Source organism: Aplidium turbinatum, chromosome 12, assembly GCF_918807975.1.
Source record: "Aplidium turbinatum chromosome 12, kaAplTurb1.1, whole genome shotgun sequence".
NCBI classification, from domain to species: Eukaryota; Metazoa; Chordata; class Ascidiacea; order Aplousobranchia; family Polyclinidae; genus Aplidium; species Aplidium turbinatum.
The window spans coordinates 3,378,057-3,405,189 of record NC_137483.1 but is presented as its reverse complement, the minus strand read 5'-3'; the positions used below and the strand labels follow the sequence as shown (position 1 = coordinate 3,405,189).

Sequence of the window (27,133 nt, the reverse complement as noted above, 5' to 3'; positions counted from 1 at the left end):
ATGTGCATTCAGTATTTGCTCTGATGAATGTGAAAACATCACCAACATTAACAACGAATGTTTCATAAGTCAACCTCTCAGCTTTGGAGGATCGTTGTCTTGCTTGGCTGTTAACAATGTTGGATCACATAGAAGTGCAGCAAAGAACATCACAGTCATTCCGGCTTTGAGTGAGTTAAACAATATCATTATCAAAGTGCTATTATTCAATTTCTTTCCTTACATTGCAAAACCAGCATGACTTTATCCAATTAGGAGCCACTTATATTGTCATATCCTCTTAGTTAAATATTGACCGGATTTCTGCAGCGTATGTTGTGTACTTATTTGTTAGTACATAAACAGGCGCATTACACCACGAACAATTTGAGAAATTTTCTGGCTTGGTGCTCGACTAGGCGATCAATGCTATGTACAAAACGTAAGGAAATGAGTAAAGTTCCACCGACTAAAAAAAGGTGATGGTAACTTATTAATGTTCTTTAATCAAATCTTGTTTGAGAACGTGAGGTCGCATTTATTGATAAATTTCCATACAGATTCACTTTAAAGATTGCGAGTAGAATGTTGCTCATGGCAGCTTGAAGCTGCAAATATTCGTCTGACTCTCTTCCGGAGCTATTGTCAGAATAAGATAAGCCTAAAAGTAGTAAATATTATTTTCTTATTTTATTCTGGAGATAGCTTCTGAAGAGAGTCAGACGAAAACCTGCAGCTTCAAGCTACCATGAGCAACGTTCTACTCGTAATCTACAAGTTTTGTACTATCAATCAACTCTTCAAGATTCACTTTGCTAATACACCAATGAATTTATTTGCATCAGTTATTATTTATTATTGCTTGTCTGTCATTATTTAATTTAATACTGCAAAGTTTAAGTGTTCATCAGGACAATTATTGTTTCTAATACTAGTTGCAACGTTCATCTGATACAAGTGAAAGTAAATGCAACGAAGGACAGTTTGATTTATTGCTTCACTGACGTTTCGCGCACCATGACAATGCGCATCCTCAGAGCGAATAACATACAAAATAAAATTTACAAAATTCTATACTGCTGCAGTATACTGCAGTATATAACTTTGTATACTTTATTTTGTATGTTATTCGCTCTGAGGATGCGCATTGCCATGGTGCGCGAAACGTCAGTGAAGCAATAGATCAACCTGTTTGTTGTTAATTTCACTTTCATCGGATGAACGTTGCAACTAGTGCTAGAAACGATTATTAAACTCACTAATGTTATCTTGATACAATGACCTCATCTTTTACAAGACTTTTATTCCGCATTTTGTTTTTAAAAGTTTTTCAAACCAACAGCTAACTAACTTGAATTATTATTATTTTTATGATTTGATGTATTATCATTTATTACAGAAAATGTTACTTTGAGCCTTGGGGATAATGTGATTGAAAACAAAACTCTAATTTTCGGACGTGGAAATGCTTTAGCACTCATTTGCAGTGTTAGTTATGCTACTGAACTGAACACCACTTTCACATGGACTCATCCAAACATGACAACATATCCAAGTGCGGCGTTCAACCTCCCTTCATTGAGTCCATTTGACACTGGAAATTACACTTGTAAAACTGATGATGTATTTGGGACATTCATCAACACTGTCTATATTTCTGTGATTTGTAAGTAGTGTTTGTATAGAAGATGACTTATCTTTTGCATAGATCTTTTTGTAAATTGGACTGCAGAAAACGACCTTACCCAAGTGGAACTTCTTACATTTCCATTTTTAGTAAAATTATTTGTGTTTATTGCCCTTTCTAGCAATGAAGATAGACATGGAAAGTTCAAATTAATCTTTCAGTACTTAAATTGTAGAAAATAGTAATATAAAATTAAATACGTTTTTGTACTTGATCAGAATATTGTAAAAAACGTTTTTTCATTTTGGAATTAAACTTGTGGTTAGCAAAATATAAGATATGCTTTTTCTCGGTTGCGTGGCCGAGTGCTGAGAATGTCTGTAAGACGTTTGAAGGGTCAAGGGTTCAATACCGCTCCACAGCACGCAGCTGGGTCTCGAAAAAGACACTTAACGAAGTCTACATGTCGTTTCGCAGCTTCATGTTGGTCTGTTGAGTTGCTGCATTGTTGATCAGGGTGTACTGTTGTTGCGCAATACGCAGGCGCAAAATAAAATATCATTATTTTTTTTTCGAAATTACAACTTTACAATATTTGCGTCTTCTTAACTCGTTAATCCATCATGTAGACGCACCTTTTCAAGATGAACCTACTTCTTGTTCGTGGAATTTAAATCAAAGCGAAACTTGTGGTGTTAGGTTTATGTCCAATCCCAAAGCAAAATTCCTTGCAGTAATGAAAAACAATTCTGGTAGGAATTTTTCAACGTTTTTATTTATTCTGATATCATAACTTAATGTGGCTTCCTCTCAGCAACATTTCACCAAACACAACGTGTTCAAGCAATGTAAATAAACAAATCAAGAAAAAAAAACACAGATTGACAGCTAGCAGCCTGTGACCAAAAAAAAAACCCTAATCTTACTTGATTCAAGCCTAACATGTTCGCAAGTTTTGTTTGCTTTGCAGTTAAAAACTCAAGTCAATCATAGATTTGTTGTTTAATCGTGAACTCAAGTTTGCAGAAAATTGTTGTGCATACTAAAAAGATCTTTTAGTTTCTAGTCTGCAGTAGATGTAGCCGGATGGAAGAATAAGAAAATGTCCCTTTCAAAAATATGTTCAAAATTTTAAGATGATTGTACTTGAAGTGAGAAACACGAAATAAATATCCACTGACGTCATAATCCTTGCATTTGTGAGTAAAATTATCAACTGTATATGTTATTAAGGTCAACAAAACTCACTGTAATAACATATGAATCGTCATTATATTCTTTTGTGGAATAAACATAATCAATACTTTTAGAAGTGCAAGTGGAAGATAGCAATTTACTCACTGATGGAGTTTCTCAAGTGTTTCAATTTATGAGAGATCAGGTACATTAAATTAAACTAAACCTGTGCATCGTCTTACCCCACTGATATTATTTGTGTAGGTGACTTACAGAAAGTAAACAAAACATTTATTCATTACAAGGTCATAAAAATGTTACTGTGTCTAGCAGAAGCAGATTGCTGCTGTTTGTGGTATGCAATGCATATACCACACATCCATGTAATAATTATTTAGAATAAAATCTTAAAAGTTAATATTTTGAGGCAAGACGCTGATATTTCTCAATATCTGTTTATCTGTCTGGGGCCTCACTGCAACAAAGATTTATAATCGTCGCCGTCGTCGTGTGAGCTTCTGGGGACGAGGTTCTTTACTTTTACCACTTCTGATTAACGATGTTTAAAACCTTTTAATATGCAAGATGCAGCAACTAAACAATTGCAAATATCAAGCAAATAAATTTTTCTAGGTTCTGTAACTTGTATAAATTGCTGATGTAGCTTCCGCCATCAAAAGAGCAGGGTCTTCAATATTTCATTTAAATGAAAACCCTCTTATATAAGTAACTTGGGTTTATTTAATTGAGGGGTGACGAACCATTTTGCGGTCGCGGGCCACTTTGTCAAATACACATTAGCTATCTGGGCACACAACTTTTTAATCGTATCCTATAGACCAGGGCTAAACAGGCGGACCGCGGTCCGAATCCGGACCTTCTGGGTGTTGATGGTGGACCTTGAGCTTTTGGAAGAATAACCTCACAGCCACGTTTTAGGGCTTCTGAACAGATTTCTACTGGGAGGAAGTCATTTTTACTGTGATTATCCTAGTTGCTGGGATGCTTCGACTCCCAGACTCCCCAACACTTTCTCGGAAGTCCAATTTTTATTGATTGATTGAATCTCTATCCTCGGACTGGGAAAGCTTCTTGCAGAGCTTAATCCTGGCAGTTTCGTATACTTGTAGAGGCTTTGAATCACTGACGCAGGCCAGTTCACCGAGATTAACAGAGTGAAGTTTCCGATTGTTGAAGCTTTGTTGCCGGAGAACTATTCCATCCATTAGATGCCACTGAATGGAGAGCAGTTCTTAACATGCCTTGCTCAAGCGCACGCCCCGAGAGTCGAACCAGCGCCGCTTGATCTTGAAGCAGAAGTCACGCGCTCACCAAGTGAGCTATCGGGCCGGTCCATCGAGTTCGAGTTAGGCTATACCAATTCGAGTTACATTTTACCTAAAAAAGTGGTTTGGTGCAGATGGTTAACTTTGCGTGTGAAATAATTTATTCACCGGACCGCTAGAAATATTCAACTTGTCAAACTGGACCTTTGTTAAGATTAATTGAGTAACCCTGCTATAGACTAACTTGTTCGAAACAAATTTTTATTCAGAAAAGCCTAACATGATATCTAGGCAACAGTTTGTTGAACATCAAACTTTGCTTGCAAGTCAAGCAAAAAACATGACTTCTAAACAAAGTTTGATGCGAAACTACCAGGAATAACCTATCAAGGCGTTGTCAGTCCGAGGATAAAGATTCAGAACCAACCAAACGGATATGGAAGCTGGAAAATAGCAAAGGAAAGGTGTAACAGTGAAGGCATAAAACAGCTTTGAGATGTAGCCTATTTTTTCTTTAATGGATGAGCGATTGTCAAATTGTTTTGCGGGCCGAACAAAATTCTTTGACGGGCCACAGATTCGTCACCTCTGATTTAATTGGACCTACTACAGTAAGTCTAAAGGAAAATTTATTCATCACTTACATTTTGATGCTGTGTTTGTGTAATTGTGCAAATTGTAAAAAAAATACAGAGTTGTTACTGACCTTCTATCATAGGCCCCTAGTTTGACCTGCAAAATGTTTGACACCTGCTTAACACTTGGGCAGCCTTAATTTCAAGATGGTTGCTATGCCTAAGATTTTATCACAGTTCGAATACGGTATAATAGACATTTTCATTTCTCAGTTTACACGTTGTTAATCAAGTTTCAATAAATTACATTTAGGTAGCAATGAGCGACAACGGAACTTATACCTTGTACTTGCAATCCTCAATTTCCCCTTATAATCATATCATTAACTTTGATGTCATCGTCAAAGATCCATCTAATGATTCAACCGACTATACACTTGTGATTGCATTGTCAGTTGCAGTTGTCGTGCTGATAATTGTCTTGATTGTTGCTGCTGTGGCCTGCTACAAACGAAAACCAACGAAAAACAAAGGTATATATTTATTTCTAATTTATTTGTTATTGTACATTTGTGAAACTGTATTGAAATGTACACATTCCAAATGACTCAGTAGTGATAAATAATCTTTCAGAATAATTTAAAATCATAAAAATTAACTATGTTTATGACTAAAAACGAATATGCTGATACTGATGCTGTTTTGTCTAAATCGTTAATGTGTTTTAAAAAATAGATCAAACCACGTTGGTTACGTTGTGAAAGATGCGCATGCGCTACAACATAATTAAATAGACGCAAAACGTAAATACGTATTAACTATAAAAGCTAAAATTGTTTTTGTTTTTTCAGATGAAAATGAACAGATTGATTTGGGCCAATCTTCTAATATAGCTTTGGTAATTTGGTGGCTTCGATGATTTGGGGCAATTAAGTGCTGTGGTAAACTATTTCACTCAATCCAAACTGGTATCCCACAACCATGGATGCGTTGGCTCCCAGTCAATTTATTGTAAAGTTTGATAAAAGTTTACAAATAATTAAGACTAGTCGTATAATCTCAATAACCAACTTTCATTCAACGATCGTTTTTTAAAACTGTATTATTTTCTAAACTGTTCACAGCCTGAACCGGGATCTACATCTTCGCCGTATCTGATACCGATACAAAACACAGGTAATTCCATTAAATAGCACAGTATACTAATTTTTTTAAAGCAGGGCATGTGATAGTCGCATTGGAGTATTTTGAGGCCTCGAATTCAAAAAAATGCACTTTTTTTTCATTTACTAGTTTCTGAGAAACAACAAATTTATTGTTTTCGCCGCTTTGAGTTCCCATAACCTTGAAAAAACTGGATGTAATCCCAGACATATGTGGAAGTAATCTCAGGAACCCTGAACTTATCTTAATCTCCCATCTTCATGTCAAAGTAATAAGCTTAGTAACGTTTTTCAATGAAATCACTCAGACTGAAGCGCAATTCCTTGGTCATACTGTACACTTGTCACAGTTGCGGTAAATTATATCTGTATTGTTAGGACAGCATCCTACATGCTAAAGGCATATTTTATTAGCCTATATATCAGAAAAATTCCTTGCAGCAAAGAGTGGACATTAAGGTGGGCTGTTTTTGACTTTTTCGAAATTCACAAACGGCTAGTCATAAAAAGTGGCACATGCATGAAAAAATTACGTGTGCAAAATTTCACCAGTTTGGGGGTGCGTCTTCTGCCCCCGCAGGGGGTCAAACTTTTAATTTTTTTAAAAGAAATAGAAAATTTCACTTTCCGTTTTAACATATATCTTTTTTATAATTTTTCTACTGGCTAGTTATAAATTGCAAGTGGGATGTACCCAAAACTTTCCTATGTAAAGGCATGTTTGAAGCTTAAGGTTTACTGCCCCCGCATCGACGACCAAAATGCTGAATTTTCACCAATTTGAAATGCTATTTTGTCATTGCTCAATAAACAAATTTGTCGCAAAATGGCGAGATGGTGTTACGCCGAGATGGTGTTACATGTAGGACTGCCTCCACGTGGCGTGAAATGGAAACGTTAATTCTACGGGCTAAACGACTAAACGTCCTATCCTACTCTGTTGCAATTACTGAAGGTATTTTTAATTTTTAGATGAATACTATACTAAATAAAGCTTCCATCTGTATATACTATTATCAAGAGCAGGTATTTTTTCAGGTTTGGCTTGGGCGACCGCTAAGTAGTTTTAAGAGACCGCAAGTGTTTCATTTAAATACCAAAAAATAGCCTTATTTGCTTGACATAGCGAGAAACAACCATTACTTTTCTACTGTTTATGCAAGTCCAATTTTGGGAAACCGCTGGAGAAATTTGGGGGACTGTTTCGGTCCCCCAAAACACCTTAAAAAAAACACTGATTATGAGAAACAATCGTACCCACGACAGAAGACAGCATAACCATATAACTGTCAAACGTTGGAGCAAATCGAAAAAGAAGTGTGTAACATGGATAGGAAATGTGAAAAACTGAATTTGGCGACCACATTGGATTTGGTGACGTCATAATTTGCTCACGCTGTCATCATATGTATTTGTAGTGTTTTATGACATGAACGAGGAAAGCTTGTTGAAATATGATGAAAATTGGGCAAGTATTGGCAAAGTTATGGTGAATTTACTGTATTTTCAAGCAAAGTTGGCGGCCATCTTTGATTTGTGGATTGAGATTAATCAAGACATTATTTTTTTTAATTTTTTTTTTCACAAATGTGTTTTTCATGAACAAAAGCAACTTTTTAAGGGCTATGTTTTTGAATTTTGCGAAAAAGTTATTTTCACTCCACCCTACTGTACAGTTCCACGTGAATTGTTATCATGATTTTGTTTAGACAAATTTGTCATTTACAAACCATTAAACGTTCACTTGCTCGGCTATTACAGAACCACATACAACAGTAAACTTTGTTTGATAGCAATGTAACAATAAAAAGAACTTGTGTTAAAAAAAAAATGAAATTGTGTCAAAAATACAACAAACAACAAGGTCTTTTAGCCAGTTCCCCAGATTTTGCTCAAATTTAGTTCTGGCTGAAGTCTAATGAATCATAAAAGCTTGTTTCGACTGGAACCTAGGATTTTTTTTTCCTTGATTGTAATATTGCTTTAATATAGGCTACCCATCTCCTTCAACGCTGTCCACCACATGAGATGAGCATCTGTTGTGTGTGGCAGAGAAAACGTAGAAAACAACTGTTGTGAAGGCATCTTTGTTTTGATGTGCTCTTTTATCACATTGCTGTCAAAACCACGCATCTCACTGGAATATTTTGCCAGTCTATCATCTCAAAGTAACGTTCGGAACTGAACTGCAATATTGACAGGGTGAATTTTTGCTGACGAGTGCTGTGAGATGATAATATTCTTGAATTGAAAATTCTTCTCCATCTTAGTTCCCTTACATACTCTTTGGTATAACATATGATTGCAATCAAAATGTTTTCAAGATGGGCATAAAACGCATTCCGCTATTATTACTTTGTTGAGGATATTGCGAGCTTTATTCGATAGCTTCTGAGCAGAGTGTAGAATTTTAAAGAAATGTTTTTGGCCATTAGTGAAATTGCTTTCCTTTATAATGGCAAACCATTCTGGAATATAAACATTCATAATATAAATAAAGTAAACAATATCACACCAAATCAGAAGAATCGGTTTATTTAAATACAGAGCTTTCGCCACACAAGTGTGGCTTCATCAGTATAAACTTATTCAAATATAAACTTATTCAAATATTCATAATATAGTCTACACGTTCCACCAATACAGCTGACGCGTTAGATGCAACATATAAACGTAGAATTCTATTGGCTGTGTTCAACCATCTTGAGTGGTTCATCATAACTGGACTCCTATATGCGAAATGAATTGATATATCTCCACTTTTCACTGCTCTGTGCATGTGAAGAAGATATTTTTGATCAGAGCTGAGGTCTTTTTCATCAATTTCAATCTCTGGTGCCGGAACTGCTTTATATTTTACAACATCTAGTTGTGTGACACTGGCTAGCTGCTTTATAATGGGCCCAGTGAAGCTATCAGGTCTGCTAGTATTGCCATATCTTTTATAAGATGCCTAAGAGGCAATTTATTACTATGAAGTAGGCATATTAACCATTGAAGTGGCTTTTGGAAATGATCTTCCAGGAGCTTTATCACGACGCCTTTTTGATCTGTGTTTATTGCGGTTCCATCGCATCCAATTGCCATTACATTATCGTAGCTAATTTTATTGGATCCCAGGTATTCAAGAATCCCGGTAATTGACACATTAGATCAGTTGGCTACAGTAAAATGACCAATAAAATGAGAACTTGGCTCCTCAAGTAAAGTATCGTGCTCTTCAACTGCGAAATGTTTTCGAAGTCGCCCAGCAATTTCATTTTGTTTGATAGTTTAATCTTTTCGGCCATCAAAATATATGCTTTGCAAATTTATGCACATCATAGGCCTACTTTCCATTTGAGTTGTAAATCTCATTGTTTCCTCGCTCTTCTCACTTTGCTTTTATCTATGACTGAATGAGATTCGCTATCCGTTACAACTCCCGCATCTTGTAGAAATTATGAAGCAATAAGTGCTGCAGACCAATCTGAAATACCAGTACGATCGCATGATTCAGCAAATACTACTAAACTGGAAGTAGGCTAACCTTGCTTTTTCTGGGGTTTTCCAAGGCAAAACTGGGTTGATAATCAAAATTTTCGCAGCGTTCTTCATTGGATGACAAAGCTTCTGAGCTTGAATAAGAAGTTAAAGGTGTTCCAAAGCGCTACTTGCTGCCTGCTCCTGGGTCTTCACGTAAAGAACGGAATTGTTCTGATCTTGCGACTCTCCTCGGAAAACGTTTAAAATTAGATTTTGTGGCCGATTTATCATGTTTATCAATCACCATTATGCGAGTTGTTCTTTGATCAAGAAGGAACTGTTGTTCTGTAACAGGGACACGATTTTTCTGCGGGCAGGTACATTGCAGAAAATTGGAACACTCAGGCTACAACAACCGATTTCAAATATTTTTGCTTTACAGATTCTTTCATTTGGTCCAAATTTTGCTGAAATTTAGGCCCACCTCTAGAATTTGACTTCAAAAGGTTATTAATTTTTTTTGTAACTCTTTATCATAAATATGTACTGTTATTCGTACCTCATACGTTTCATCCTGCAAAGTTAAATGACAGAACATGCATGAGCATACAGCGTTAACACCATTTCGCCATTTTGCGACAAGTTTGTTTATTGAGCAATGACAAAATAGCATCTTAAATTGGTGAAAATTCAGCATTTTGGTCGTCGATGCGGGGGCAGTAAACCTTAAGCTTCGAACATGCTTTTACATAGGAAAGTTCTGGGTACATCCCACTTACAATTTATAACTAGCCAGTAGAAAAATTATAAAAAAAATATATGTTAAAACGGAAAGTGAAATTTTCTATTTTTTTTTTTAAATTGAAAGTTTGACCCCCCTGCCGGGGCAGAAGATGCACCTCCAAACTGGTAAAATTTTGCACACGTAATTTTTTCATGCATGTGCCACTTTTTATGACTAGCCGTTTTTGAATTTCGAAAAAAAGTCAAAAACGGCCCATCCTAGTGGACATCAGCAAAGGCTTAGAATGGGGTGTCCAATTTTTTTTTCCGGCTACATAGATTTGATGATTCGGAAGAGCTCGCGGTCAAACAGCCTCTGACATCTCGTTTTGCATAAAGAAAGAGGCTGTATTAGTCATCTTCTTTTTTTGTCAGAAATTATCACATGTAGGAACTTTGTAAAACACAGCTATGTTATGCAATTGATTGAGTTTCGCTTTTAGCAGCATGATCGTTGCTTACTTCACAAGGTAGATTTAAACGATCTGTCTTAGCCTGATGCTGCGAGTTTGCTGTAGCAATAGCAAGTTGCGCTAGCTTTCGGAACACAGTTCCTTAGTCATGTGCTTTGATGAATGGTGTTGAAGTCAGTGAGTGGTTCTTTACTGTGGTTCTTTCGTTTAGCTTGAGGCTGCTGGTTGTTGAGTTTCTGTGTTGTTAGGCGTTTTTGTTGCAAAATTTTTTCAGTTGATTAGTAGATTAGATGACGTAGTTCTTCCCTTTCGGCACGGTTGTTGATTTTAGGATTTTGTCTGCTGATGAATATGGCCTCTTTGAAACGTAATTTTACCGCGTCATTTTCTCGGTCAATTATTGTAAATTCAAAGTCGGTGTGACACTGTTGTTGATGTCGGCTGTATAGCCGAGTGGTGAAAGCGCTGGAACGGCAATCGAAAGGGCGCCTGTTCGACACCGCTCAAGAGCATGCGGCTGTGTCTTTGGCAGGACACTTAAAAGCATGCCTGAAGGTGGACACGAAGATTGGCTTCCTTGCCTTCCCTTCCACTTAATCTAAATCTTCAACCACCAGGTGTAAGCCTGGATACGACAAACAAAACTGTTGTTGATGATTAAAGACCGAACTTTTGTCTGAACTGAGGTGTTCTTTTATGCGGGAGTGGAGTGGTTGAATCGTGCTACCTATGTAGCTTTCCCTGCATTTCTTGCATGCGATCTTCTAGACACAATTCTTGGTGGTACATGTGTCATCGTTCCGTAGTGGGCAGTTTTGTAGCCGGCAAGATTCGGGTTTTTTTGGTTTTTGAAGGACGTTTCTGAGGGTTCGTGAGCGTCGAAAAAGGTGGACTGGCAGATCCAGGTCTTCGAAAACTTTTTTTGCTTTACGGTCCGCGTCGTCGCTTATATATGGAAATTCAAAATGTATTAGGTTATATGGTGTCTGGGGGGTTTGTCTGTTTTGCTGGTGTCGTCGTCGTCTGGGTGGTTGTTTAAGAAAGTCCTTGGGGTATCCGTTTTCTTCGATTGTCTTCTCAAATTCCGTCAAGTGTGGTGTTGCTTTATTGGGCGAGGAACATCTATCCCTTCTTCTCTGTGTTTCGTTTAAGAGTATGGTCTTCTTAGTACTTGTGGGTAGGGCCGAGTTGAAGTGTGGGAGTAGATTTGCCTTTGCTTTTTTCTGGTAGAATTCGTGGTGGATTGTACCGTCTTTGTCGATTTTTATGGTGAAGTCCAGCAGTGAGATGGCGTTGTCTGTTGTTGGTAGTTCTATTTCAAAGTTCATAGCTGGGTGCGCTTGGTTGAGAGCGTTTTGGATAGCTAGGGCTTCCTTGTTATTTACTGTCAGCAAGAATGTGTCGTCAACGTATCGTCTGTAGAGGGTGAGGTTTGTCTGGTTCCGCAGTGTCTGTTTTTCTAGGGTGTCCATGAAGAGGATGGCAAGGACTCCAGATACGGCGTTTCCCATTGGTAGACCGCCGACTTGGCTATAGAACTTCTCCTTGAAAGTGAAGACGTTGTTCTGAAGGATAATCTCGAGGACGGAACCGATCTCTTCAGGGTGGAACGGGCTGCATAGTTGTGTTTTCTTTGTCGACAGTTTTTGGATTACGTTTTTGATCGCTTCCTTAGGAGGGATGGAGGTGTACATTGCTGTCACATACAGGCTGAAGGGAAAAAATCAACTGAATAATTTTTACAACAAAAACGCCTAACAACACAGAAACTCAACAACCAGCAGCCTCAAGCTAAACGAAAGAACCACAGTAAAGAACCACTCACTGACTTCAACACCATTCATGAAAGCACATGACTAGGAAACTGTGTGTTCCAGCGGGGGGTCTGGGGGGCCTCCCCAAGAAATTTTTGAAAAACACTTCCAATTTGGTGCGCTCTGAGAGCATTTCCAAAACAAATCAAAAATAAAAGTCTGTCAAACTGTGCTTCGCTTATGTCGTGATCATACATCCATTTAATGCTTAGAAGTCATGAACAATCTTAATTTTAACGTTGCAAGACCAAAATCCTGTCTTAGACATAGAATAATAGTTGTCTAAATGTTTAATTCGTCATGAATGTTCATTCTCAGATATTCAGTTAAGCCTACACTACAAAAACTAACACTTAGGCCTAAACATTACAATCGCAAGCAATTTGTACAAAAAGCTGGATAAGTTTTCTTCCTGCGTATAGAAGCTTAACAAACTAAATGATGGCCCCCCTGCGTATGCTAGTGCACACAAATATGTTGAACCAAATAAACTCAACATTTCCTGTGCATACTTTCGCATTTCTGAAAAATTCCAGCTGCTGGTAAAAAAGCACCATATGGTGTTGCTGTCGGCTTCGCAGATAAAACGAATGAAGTATGCTCGCCTGCACCACTGATAACCATTCTCTCCCAGGCAATAATGGTTAATTTCGCAATGATGACGCAATAATGATTACCATTCTCTCGGGGTAATAATTGTTAAATTTGCCATTATGAACCATAGGCATACGAAGCCGAGCAACGTGATCAAGTTTAGCATCTTCAAGTTTATTACATTTACATGAACATAAAACTACGCAACAAATTAAGTATCGAACGTTTTCGACATCACAAGATGTCCTCTTCAGGAATAACATATATACAAATTAACTACATTTGCCATTATGACGTAACAATGATTTTAACTTTTGTCGCTTGGCTTTGTCTGAGAAACTACTGTCTCCATTAATTTTCAAGAAGATGCAAGTTGAATTTGTGTGATTTCTGTGTGTCTGCGGACCAAAAATAACACGTTGTGCAACAACAATAGTTGGCCATACAAAACGTCTCGCGGGCCGGATTCGAAATAATAATAAAAATGCTTGTTGAAAAGTATCGATTTCTGTAGGCCTACCTTATCAATACAAAGCTGCATTCATAAACACATGTTTTTCAAGCTATTTTTCTCGTGACGTATTGATTCACAACCATTTTCATTGAACATGCATGCCTCCATTTCACCAAACACAATTCATTTCAAGCCTTGCTTGTGTTTTAAACTTTCTTACAATAGTAACCAATTGAACTAGACAAACACAATTATGACATCATAATAATAAACAGTAATGAAAATGATTAAAAAGTTTTGGTAACGATTTCACAAAATACTTTCATTTTTGAATATCTCACAAACTAGAGCCAAGTTGAAAAAACTAACTGCATTTTTGGAATCAGGAATTTTGAAGTACTTTAAAACAGGGGTGTGCAACCTTTATTACAGGAGGGCCAGATATAAATAACTGGGTGAAACCGCGGCCGCACGTTTATCTAACATATGATTTCTAGTAGTTGCAAGCACAAAAAGTAGTTTTTTTGTTATTCATGTTATTCTTATGGCATTATTAGAGGTTATCTCTTTGCAGAAATAATAAGATAAAATGCATAAATTTCTGAAGAAAACTGCTATTCAAATTTATTGTCACGCCGTCTTTAAACGAGTTCAGTGAGAAGTTTGCAGCTGGCTTTTTTTCTCGACGGCTTTTTCCAAATTTACTTGGAAGTGCTCGCAATGCGAAGTCCATTTTCCAAGTGTTCGTCTGTCGGAACCGATCGATAGGGAGATTTCATGACGCCCATTTAAAAAAAAATTGTTCGCACAAATACGTTGAGCTAAAAAGAGCCATTTTTGAAGCAATGGATTTTTTCAAATGTGGAAAGTCGTCTTGGTTGAGATGTTTTCAGTAAAAATCGCCAAGATGCATTTCTAAATAAGAATTTGCTTTCAAATCCGTTTTCTCTTGAAGATCAATCAGTTTAAGCTGGATATCAGCTGGTGCTTTGTCAATATCTGTATCGATTGACGAAGAGAATATACCAAACAAATATTCATGAGATTTGAAGTCCTTGAAACGAGACAAATTTCATAAAACAATTTTTCAAATTTAGTTTTCTTCTCAGGATGCATTCCATAGTCTCTCAAAGTTGGAAAGTAGAAAAGATTTCCTGTCTGTATGTGAGCTTTCCGAAGTCGTAATTTGTTCATAAAGCCTTTTATGTGACCATACATTTTTACGTTCCAAATAATTAAACACAATGGATTAGCGGTGGTCAGTGGGAGATTTTTAAAATGGTTAACAGAAGGTGCGAAATCTACAATAATCCATTCTATAATGAATTGTTCACACGTACCAGACTAAACTAAATTATAAACAGCTTTCGAGGGCGCACACAATTCAAAATTGGCACATCTTTGCGGGCCGCACAATTCTTCTTCGAGGGCGCATTTGGCCCGCGGGCCAAATGTTTCACACCCCTGCTTTAAAATAACATTCAACCTTTTGTGCAAAATTTTTTTTGGTTGTGTAATTTGTGACTGGCTGCGGTCACATTGATATACGATGATCAAGATCGCCTGATTCCAAGCAAAAATAATCACCACTGTAGACCAAATTGGTAGCAACGGCTTCGATTTGTAAGATTTCACAATGAAATAAAAGTATCACCAGAATATATAGGCCTATATACTTGCTATTACTGTGAGTACAGTATCATGATTACATGGTAACTTTATACAAATCATTTTTTTATTCAACCAAAGAACATGCTACAGTATGTCAATGGTGCAAAAATAAACAAAAAACTGTACTCCATTCTAGATTGATAGTCTTGATGTTATAACTTCCGCGTTTTGTCGCTTCTACCTCTTTCTAGACCTCTGCTATGATTGTTATATATTGTTTTTTCGTTGTGATGGTCAGAAATAAAAACAAACTGAACTTAAACTGATAAGTTCATAGGTATTTACTGATGTCAATTCTTGCAAATGTAATTCTTTTTTTCGTTGATATCTCAAGAATACGATAAATCTGGCTGTTGCTAAGACTCTTTGGTTTAGAGATTTGTGTTGCGTTAATTTGAGTGATCTATTTCTATAAAAGTAAAAAATCAATCGGAGTAGAATATCACCAGAGAATATATGCTGTTGTACTTGCTTGATACTGTAAGCACAGAACAGTATTATGATCATGGTTTCTATATATTGTTAGTGAAAGATGATACCAACCAGACTTACTTAATAACCTGCTATTCATAATTTGTAATTCTTACCATTTGAAACAATCGAAAGTAGCAGATCACGTGATGACAAGTTTATTGCTTTATGAAACTTGATTTCGGTTTTTATCATACAGTATCTACAGTACCCCACTGCAACTGGTAAACAATAAAACATATATTACAGTATTACATTTTGAGGCGAAACGCCGTATCAACCAACTTTTGTAATATAAATTATGATTTTCTTAAACAACTTGTCAAATAATCAATGTATAGGATCATGTGTAAATATGTCTTGTAGGCGAACATGGTTATGAAGAAATCAAGCCACAAGAAAGGACTGTGGATCATTGTTATCAACAAGTGATTGTCAGCGATGTGAGTTACCATTTCAAATTATTAAAGTAGTCTGCTCGTTATTTGTTGATCTATTAAATGTCTAAAACTCTCCACCAACGTAACGTGTGTTAAAGGTAGGTTATCATTTTTATGGCCATCGAGAGGAGACTTTGACACGGTAGAGACAGAATCTCTTAACAAAGAAATCTTTTGATTAAACAACTTCAAAGGACACTTGGTGTTTTCTTCGTTGTTTTTAGGCCTCTTAAAAATATTCTAGACCTCTAAACCAATATTAGGCCCTGGCACAAAATTACCTATAAGATATTCTTGTCAGCGCTTCTGGATAGTACTACTGTACAAAATATTGAAAAATTGCATAATAACACTTGTCTAAATAAGGTTACAATGGAAATCTTTGTTATAAAACCTATTGTTGCAAATCACTGTTATAAAGATATAGGCTAACCTTACATAGGTATTGGTTAACTACAACATTTCCTTAACCATTAAGCAAGTAAAAAGCTGCAGAACTATAAGACACTTGAAATGGAGCGTTTAGTCAGTAGTTGTTCAACCTTTTGGATGCAATTGTGTTCTAGGAAGAGGAACGCACCGGACAAAATCATGTCAATATAAAACCAATGTTAGAAGGTAAAAGTTTATTATTGATTTCATCAGTATGTGGAATTCAACAACGTATTTTGGGCATCCAGGCCGGATAGCGACTGTCAAAACAGCGACGGTCATAATGGCGACTTCATAATAGCGACGTAATGAAGTGAGCGACATTCCAAACAGCGATTGTATAAATGCCGACTGCATTAAAACAGCGACTGTTATGATAGCGACTTAACATATGCCAGTATGGCCAGTATGATCTGCGGCAGTTCCTTCGAGCCCTTGCTCACAATTTAGAAATAAACGTGGCTTGATTTTTATTGCAAGACTTTTGGTTGTTTTAAAGTCCCTTTTGGTTTCAATCTTTTTCTAGACCCTGAATTTTATTGCAAGGCTTGACGACTTTCTGTTGTTTGGCTTGGCCAGTATGATCTGCGGCAGTTCCTTCGAGCCCTTGCTCACAATTTAGAAATAAACGTGGCTTGATTTTTATTGCAAGACTTTTGCTTGTTTTAAAGTCCCTTTTGGTTTCAATCTTTTTCTAGACCCTGAATTTTATTGCAAGGCTTGACGACTTTCTGTTGTTTGGCTTGACTAGCCTATTTCTTTTTAAATCATGTCACTTCTATGGATAGTCCAAATAAAATGTTGTTTTAAAGTCCCTTTTGGTTTCAATCTTTCACTACGCAGTGTTTGCCTATTTGTGCGTGCATACGTGTGTAGAGAGGTGTGGGGGATGGAAGGTATGTGTGGAGGGGGTGAAAGAGTGCGTGTGCGCGTAAGCCTTGGATTTAATAAAAGAAGTGAGGTCGCTGTTGTGGCAGTCGCTGTTTTTGATGAATCGCTGTCGTGTAGTCGCTCTATTGACAGTCGCTGTTTTAAATGAATCGCTGTCGTGTGGTCGCTCTATTGACAGTCGCTGTTCTGACAGTCGCTATTTGGAACCCGAGCCCGTATTTTGTTTCATTATTTCTAGTGAAATTTGTTTTGTTTTCTAAAATTATGCATAAATGCGACGTAACTGTACAATATAGTGAAAAATACTTTCAGTTGGCTATAAATTAATTGGTTAATCAACCAAAGCACATCCAAGATCAATGGTGCAAGAATCAACAAAAAATGTACTCTATTCTAGATTGATAGTAGGCTATGTTAAGTTCATCGATAGTTATTAAGGTTAATTCGTGCAAATGTAATGTTCTTTTTTGTATTTACAGTAAATGACCATGGATATCTAATACTAGATCCTCAAGGAAATACGGTAAAGTTGGTTGTTGCTTAGACTCAATTTTTTAAATATTTGTGTTGAGTTTATTTGAGCGATTTGTTTTTATAAAAGTAAAACAATAAATTGATCAGTGATCGAAATTGTGGGATGTTTATTTGCCTGTGAAAGCTGCTCCTAAACTACCCCATGAAACATTCGGTCAATTCTTTGTTGCAACAGTGATTTACATACAAAAGTTGTGTTGTTAAATTTTAACGTCATTGTGAGTTGTTTCTTTATTTCCTGACTGTGTCAATTTCACAGGATGTCGATGTTGACCAAGATGAACATGGATACGCAACAAGGATACCTGAAGCTCAAAATCAAGAAATTTGATTCACTCAACAACGTTATTAAAAATGCAAACACATTGTTAATGATGCAAGTGTTATAACTTTACTTAAAAAAATTAAAGATTGACAGTTTGAAGCTGTAGGAAAGCATTTTGTTCAAGTAATTTGTTGACCTTTCAAAGCATTCCAGCTTTTGTTAGCATAATCTACATTTGCGTAGCAGTTGCTCAACATTTATGCAGTGCATATAAACAACTGTTTCAATGGAAATTAGTCAATTATTTCGGTTCGATAAAATGCTAAAAGAAATGTTTTGCAAGCTTTGCTATAGGCCTGAGTTGTTACAGAATAACCCCTGTTAGATTATGCGTTACTCTTATTTACAAGATAAAGAGCTTAATTTCATTTCTGATGAACTATTTCTGTTAAAATTACAACAGCAGCTAATTTGACTTCTTCCAACAGCCAAATATTCCATACAATATGACTCATTTTAATCATGCTTTTTTTTGTTTACTTTTTGAAGTCGTGTAGAAATAATAACGTTTTTGATTGTTATCATGTATCTGTCCACTCCATATGTATCTGGCCACTAATCAAAAGAGCTCGTAAGCACATTAATATAGCTTATTTGAAAATTATTGATATGTTGCAGAATTATGTGATGCAGAATGTTGCAGAATTGTTTCACAATGTCGTTGACAAGTTCAGATCGATTTAATTTTTTGTGTTTTCTTTTATTTTAGATGGATTTAATCACTTTCTGGTAAATTTCGTTTTTGCTATGTGTTGGTTACAATTCTAAATCACTTTTATCGAGTTTGAGTTAGGAATGGAGAAGATTGGTTCTAGAGAAGCAGCATTGCTATAAACAGGCTTAAATTAGAATTGTTCATCAGTGTTGTTAGCGAACTTGCTTTCTAATCGTGTATCATACTAAACAATTATTATATTTTTGTTGTTGCGTTTAGACTTGGCAGCATTACGTAGTAAGGTCAGACTCGTTGTTGTCTATTGGCGATTGAATTATTGCCGGATACAGATTCCAAGTACAAAAGTTTTGACAAATCAACTTGAGTTGTTTCACAAGTGTAGATAGAACGATCTGTTTCAGCTTGATGCTGCGGGTTTTCTTTGGTATCAGAGGTTTTTCGTTAGCTTGTAGAGCACTGTGCTCTAGTCATGTGCAATTGCGTGACATGACATAACATGTCATTTGCATTCAGTAACATATAGGTGATGAGATAGCAACAGATAAGTGATATTGAAATAATAACAAAAAATATAGGTAATAGTGGAAACACCAAAAATACAGTGCAGCATAAAAATATAACATTCCTTTGTCATGTGACATTTCTTTCTTCTTCCTGCAGTCAGAAGATAAAAGATTCAGTCGAGTTCCTCTCTCCAACCGTCTCCCTTAGTCATCTCTGGAGGTTGAGATGAAAGATTGCAGAGGTCGACCTCCCTAGCTTTGTGCGGTCCTAGATTATCTTTACAGCATTTCAGTCAACCAAAGTTTGTAACAGCCCATCTTTAACCCGTCCCTCTCAATCCTAGAAAACATGCTAGTTTTGAAGTGAACACCAAAGAAACGTTTCATGCACACCAAAGTAACTCTCAACCAAACTAAATATCTAAAATAGTCTTTTTACGTCTGCTTCAACACCAGCATGAAGAAATTTGAAACAGGTCTAAAAACCTTGAGGCAGCCCAATACTTTTTTCTTATCTCTACAGATCACCACGGCCCTGCTTGTAGTATCCACTCTCAATCCAGGGTATTTTGTTACTTCAATGCAGTATCTGTGGTGATATAATTAACCAGTTATAAGTTGATTCGACGTGTCCTAAAATAAGAAAAGTAAACTTTTCCAACAACGAATGACCGGAGACTTTTATTTTTCGCTCGCCCTAAGTTAATTCTTACATCAAGGCGAGTGTAGCTTATTATTTTTACCTCGTATTGTGAAATATATTTTGAACTTTGTCACGGTTTATAAAGTTATAACGCATTGTTTTCGCCGCTTTTTGTGTATTTTTGGACTTAATAATACCTTTTAATAAACACACACTTTGCATTTGACCAAATTGAAACTACATTTCGATTAAGTGCCGCCTGGATTTGCTATAGCCTAGAAGTCCCATACTTTGGGGTTGTAAAAACGTGCAGCACTGCTGGGTCAAATACACATAACCAGCTTGGTCCGCGAGCCACAATTGGAAATATGTATTGTTAACAATATTATGACGAATTTTCTCGCAATCTTCAGCAAATGAATGTTCACTCCTTGTTGACACACAGCACGCAAGTAGTCTATTCAACGGAAAAAATAGTAGCAGCTTTTTTGTTTAGTTTTTCAGCCTGCGGACGATTTAAAATTAGTTTACGTTTTGCGTGCGAACGAATAGAAATAGGCTTCTACAAATAAAACGTGACTGCAAACAAAAGATAAAATTACAAGTGGTGTAGGTTAACACAAGAAGCCCTGAAGTATTTCCCTACCTATAAGGACGATTGCGGTCATTTTTGACCGGTTATATGAAACGAGTTTTTTACCGTTTTTTCTTTATTTTAGTTCAAACATTGATATGAAACGACCAGGCAATAATTTTTTTGTGTTTTCTAGACGGAAAAATACAAAGAAAACAATATATTAAAACACTAGAAGCCCTGAAATATTTCCCTACCTGAAAGGACGATTGCGGTCATTTTTGACCGGTTGTATGAAACGCGTTTTTTTATCGTTTTTTTCTTCTTTATTTTAGTTCAAACATCGATATTCGTACAAAGATGTACAAGATATACAAACAAACATTGTTCGAACATTAGAAATCTTATCACGCACCGGTCATTTTTGACCGGTCGGGGCTTATGTAGGTAGATGTGTGAAATGCTCTGTTTGCGAAAGTTCTAGTGAAAAATTATTACCGCTACTAAAACTTCATCAAAAGTTTGAAAAACTCAAGGAGTATGACCAAGCAAATCGCAAGAACGCAAAAAATATGAAGCGCCAAAACTCAAAACCGGTCAAAAATGACCGGTCAGGGCTTCTAGTGTTAAGATTTGTTTACTTGATTTCATGGACTACTGGTTGAACTAAACGTTGCAAACGTGAGGCATAAATGAAAATCATCTAGCGTGCCACACATTGTTTAAACTCCGGACCTTTCCGAGGACCAAAATTTTAAGTTTGCGGGTCACATTCCGTCTGCGGGCCACGATTTGCACACCACTGCCATACTTCATTCCAAGTGTCGGGATGTAAACACGAGGTTGTCATTGTACTCAGCCTACGATACTAAAAAGAGTAGTGAGGTGGCCGGTTCTTTTCTCACTGCCGCCTTCCAGCAATCATGCCCACCCAATTTATTACACCCAAGGTAGAAGTGAGCGGTGTTTTCAACAACCAGCTTAAGCCGGATGTCGAACTAGGTTCGCATTATTGGAGGACCAACGCCTTATCCGTTGTGCCATCCCATCCTATTGGCTGTACTTAGTCTACTTATTAAGTTTGTGTCTAATTACAATTTAATAATACTTGAGTAAAGTAGTACTCCATCAGATTATGAATTCAAACTTTCAAATTCTAAATTCTGGTGCACGAAATGAAGCTTTATCTCTGCTGTCGGGCAGGGGACGTAAAGACCGTCTACCCCTAAACCAGAACCGTTCCGTAGCAGTTAATCATTAAAAAAATTAAAACATGATGTGAACAGTATGCCAATCACATCATCTTTGGTTGCTCCAACTATTTTCCTTCTAACAGATAACTCTTCGCCTCTGAAGATTTTGCAAGAAATTGGCACCAAACCTTTCCATTGTGGTGATCACAAACTGTTTTGCCATATTGGAACGCCTACGGTGAAGGTGAAAAGAACTTTGTCAATTTGAAACTCCAACACAGAAATTTATTCAGCGTTAAGCTTTATTTGAGTGAGCAAGATAATCAAGAAATAAACGGTGTGCATGGCAATCGGTTACAAGTGACATCAACTTCTAGGGACTTGTATTGGTTGCTCTACTTACATGATTCAGAGATATATTGTTCTCTAGGTTAATGCAAAACAACAAAAATCTTTCGTTGACTTATCTTTCTTATAAAGGTCGATTAAGTACAATCTCCCGGTTAAGTACGTATCCCGGATAAGTACGCATCCCAACTGCTAAAACGTCCGTATTCAAATTTATCAGATATTTTTAATCTGTAAACGTTTGTTAAAGTGAGCATCAGGGTATGATTGATCTCTATTTCTCGTAATTATGGAGATCATAAACTCTGCCAATTCAAGGTTTTAATAACTTTTTGGTAAGCAAAGTAAACTCTATACAACCGCAATTTGTAAAATAGACAGGTCAAGATTTTTTTCTATTTCTTAAACCTATGTAAAAAATGAAATCTTTTCTGTAACGATATTTTTGAGATTAATCATGCAATATAATCTCTATCATATCAAACTACGAAACACAGCAATTCATTTATGGTAACCAATTTCGTGTTTGACAGTTGAAATATACCGCCAAGATGCAACAGCATGCTTTCACTTAGAGTCGAACTGATAACCTTTGTTAGCAAGCCGCTCTCACCAAAATCAACAAACACTATTTGGGATGCCAAAGCCTGAAAGTGGTTGATTGTGTCCATGCCGTCTGGAACAAGGCGTGTTACACTAATTTTACATTGTTTATGCATCCGGTAATATTGTTCATACAATTGAAAACACATGAAAAAATAATCAATATTTAGTTCACAGCATAGCCTATGGCATATAAGCTAACATGTCCAAGTTAAGTTCCAACAGTTCATTAAGCACAGCATTGTCTGTTCCGTGAACCGGAGCATTTTCCGACATGATAAGACCCAAAACATGGCCAAAAGGTACGTTGGCATCTACCTCCTTCGCGAATGCATGCAGAATCCCCTGGTGGAAAAATACGGAGTTATTGTTTTCTGTTATCCTTTTGTCAGTTGCTGTATCTTTTTATTACTCGAATAATAATTTTAAGTTACCAGAAGGTGTTCGTATTGAATTATACGTATATAACAAAAATTATTTTAAACATTGTAAAATAAAGAAACAACAAGCGGTTGCGAATTTTCACATTTTAACAGTCATCCAAATGGTTTGCGTTCTAATTTGTATTCTTTCCGTTCTCCACTTTGCATTCTTTCTATTGTCACTTCGTCTCTCCAGTCAAAGGACGAGTGTGAACATTTTATTTTCTGTTACCTCATGGCCACCTGGAGATGTGGCCTGATTTGTCACATTTTGCAGATTTTGATTACAGCTACTGCTAGTGCTTGACAGACATTTTTTGAGATGTTTTTACTTTTTGCGGTTTCCTAATGACATAAATCTTTTTTGTTGCCTTGAGGAAGCAGTAGCAAATGAGAAAAAGTAAGTTGAAAAACACAAAATCAGACTGTTATTGAAAATTAATAGTCTGACTAAAATCTTCGAAATCAAATTTTCTTTGTTTTTCAACATGTGAGGATGTTAAAACCTATTGTGTCATCTGGGGAAAAGAAGAAAGAAAGCGTAAAAATCTAAATTTTAGAAAAATTTATTTAAACGTTCGCCCAAAGTTAGAAAAACCTGGAAATTTCTGCAAAATGTGACAAATCAGGCCTTATCTTTAGGTGGCCATGGTTACCTTTTTTCTATTTAGAGCAGCTTATATGGAAAAATACAAAACCTTTAGAAAATGACGTATAGGTTAAAATGGTTGACTTGATAGGAAGGAAAACGTGTTTGACATGATATTGGATTGCAACACTGGTAGTGAATCGAAGTAGCAATGACCGAGAGAAGCGGACAACAAATATTTTACAACATCGCGAAAACATTTCATATTTTTTACTTGATTTTCACGAAGCACGTGACCAAGTGTCCTTGGGATCAGCTACTGTGAGGAAGCAATAGTCTACCAGTTAAAAAGGCTCAGTTGCTACATTCCCGTCCGGGTGTTTGAATTCAAGAAAAAAAAAGTAAAGCCTTCTGCAAACTTTAAAATGAATATCTAAACCACTTCATTTGTAACAAATTAGTATCAATAAAAAGTGAAGAAAAAAAACACCCACTAGTAGGCCTACCGGTGACACAGCATTGTCTGTTCCGTAAACTGTCGCATTTCCCGACCAAATAAGACCCAGAACACGGCCAAAATGTATGTTGGCATTCACCTCCTTCGCGAGCGCATGGAGAATCGCTTGTTACGAGAATGATCGCATTTGCTGAGTGTGAAAAATACAAGATTACTGTGCTGTGGATGTTTGTGTAGACTTTAGAGCAGGGGTGTTCAACGTGCGGCCCGCTGGCCAAATGCGGCCCGCGGGCCAAATGCGGCCCGCAAAGAAAAATTGTGCAGCCCTCGACACGTGTTTATAATTTAGTTTAGTCTGGTACGTGTGAACAATTCATTGTGGAGTGGATTATTATAGATTTCGCTACTTCTGTTAACCATTTTAAAAATCTCCCACCTGCCACCGCTAATTCAATATATTTAATTATTTGGAACGTAAAAATGTGTGGTCACATAAAAGGCATTACAAATTATGACTTTAGAAAGTTCACACACAGACAGGAAATCTTTTCCACTTTCTAACTTTGAGAGACCATGGAATGCATCCTGAGAAGAAAACTGAATTTGCAGACCAACTTGAAAAATTGTTGCATGAATTCTTGGCTTGTTTCAAGGACTTGAAATCTCATGAACATTTGTTTGGTATATTCTCTTCGGCATTCAACACAGACATGGACAAAGCACCAGGTGATATCCAACTTGAACTGATTGATCTTCAAGAGAAAACGGATTTGAAAGCAAAGTATTTAGAAATGAATCTTGGGCGACTTTTACCGAAAACATCTCAACCAAGATGACTTTCCACATTTGAAAAAATCCATGGGTTCAAAAATGGCTCTTTTTGGCTCAACGTATTTGTGCGAACAATTTTATTCTAAAATTGGCATCATGAAATCTCCCTATCGATCGATTCTGACAGACGAACACTTGGAAAATGGACTTCGAATTGCTAGCACTTCCATTAAAGTAAATTTGGAAAAAGCCGTCGGGAAAAGAAGCCAGCTGCAAATTTCTCACTGAACTCGTTTAAAGACAGTGTGACAATAAATTTGAATAGCAGTTTTCTTCATAAATTTATTCGTCTTAACTTATTATTTCTGCAAGGAGATAACCCTTAATAATTCCACAAGAATACCATGAATAACAAAAAACCTCTTTTTTGTGCCTGCAACTACTAGAAACCATATCATATATTGAACAAACGTGCGGCTCGCGGTTTCACCCAGTTATTTATATCTGGCCCTTCAGTAATAAAGGTTGCACACCCCTGCTTTAGAGTATTGGACATTTATTAAGTATAGATATTGTATTGACTTTCACATGAGCTCATATTCTTGCGTGGCAGTGTGGTGTCATAGTTACTTAAACAGTATCAACAACTCTTGTATTGTTATCTGTCCACATCAGTAACAAGTTATTTAACTTAGGAATATTGTAACCAGTCGGGTCAACTAAGCCATTAAAAAAGACATAAAATGTAATTTTCTTATGAAATTTCCGTGAAGTTGATAGCAGTAAGCAAGCAAGATGTTCAAAATGTGACAAATCCAGCCGCATGTCCAAGTAGCTGCTGTGGGTCAATATACAACGTACAGAACCACATAGAGAATAATAAGCAAAATGAGACACAAAAGAGTTGATTTTTTTACGTTTTGCTGGAAAAATACAGAGTTGCTGTTTTCTGTTATATTTTGTCAATTGTTCTATCTTTTTATGTTTTGGATTTATTAACAAGCTACAGCACTGCAATAAATTAATCATGTAGCCTATTTGTCAAAAGTTACTCACAACAGGATAATTACTTCACTTACCTATTAGCAACACTGAAAGTAACAGGGCGTAGTTTTTAGAGAAGTTCATATTCCTTGTCATTTGTTGAAGCACAAGTAGATTTGACGTTTATGCACTAAGAAAGTAAATTTTGGCATATCAATGATAAAATTTAAAAAACAAACTAACAGAAGCACACAAATAACTATTCAAAATATTTTTCATACATTTCAACAAGAGACTTCTTGCTAATCTTTTTTCAAATTTCTGCCCGACTGATCTGGCTTGAGTCAGGATATTACTCGTTTTTCGTTGCAAAGATTTGTTAGACTCTTTTGCAATGGCGACTGGGTATGTAGAATATGCAGAATAGGCTAATATGCACCTTGTCGTGTCAAATAAGCAGCACCCTCTAATTAAGTTGACACCACGGTTTTGTTTATATTGTACACGCCCTTGTGACAATATAAAGCACACTGCGATTACAGATGCGATACAACAGGAAGCAGCAAAGTAACCAATTAGTCGAGTCAGCTTCTCCCCTGATTTTGGCATGCCATTGAGTGTCATTGCAGACACAGCTGCGTGCTCTGGGCCGGTGTTGAACCCCCGTCCTTTCGAACTTCGTACAGATGTTCTCACACTCCGCCACACAGCCGTATTCAAGAATTAGAATTTAATTAATTAATGCTTTAATTTATAAGAAAGACAGGCTGCACTCGCAAACACAGTAGGCTATGTATTCTACGCTGTAGCTGTATTTCTAAGTTAGACCTGCTGTCGTATATATATTTATTTTACGTGTAAAGATGGTTTTATTGAGATTTTCAATGTTACTTGGTCTAATTTGACTATCTAACTTCATTAAACTATTTCCACACAATTAGTACTCGAATTATAAGTTTAAGTTATCAGAAGGTGTTCATATAATATTGTAGGTCTACAACAAAAATAACTTTGAACATTATAGAATAACGAAACAATAAGAGTATACAAATTGTCACATTTTAACACTCATCGAAATTGTTTACGTTCTAATTTTTGTTTTCTCTCGTGTCTCTTCATCTCTCCTCATCAATGGGCGATCGAGTGTGAACAGTTTTATTCTCTGTTACCTTTTTTCTATTTAAAACACCGGAGATGGAAAAAAAACAAAATCTTTAGAAAATGACGTATAGGTTAAAATGGTTCACTTGTTAGGAAGGAAAACGTGTTTGGCATGA

General features: G+C 36.5%; 1 protein-coding gene across 1 annotated transcript; it reads right to left on the bottom strand.

The window, feature by feature from the left end:
• Positions 1-22,692: 22,692 nt before the first annotated feature.
• On the bottom strand, positions 22,693-26,048 carry LOC145780741 (lysozyme 1-like). Its single transcript, XM_082592368.1, has 3 exons — positions 25,952-26,048; positions 24,151-24,291; positions 22,693-22,978 (listed from the first exon to the last, which is right to left on the bottom strand). Exons 1-3 carry the CDS (start codon positions 26,010-26,012, stop codon positions 22,863-22,865), a joined length of 318 nt encoding a protein of 105 aa, XP_082448494.1. The 5' UTR covers positions 26,013-26,048; the 3' UTR covers positions 22,693-22,862.
• Between the last annotated feature and the right edge of the window lie 1,085 nt (positions 26,049-27,133).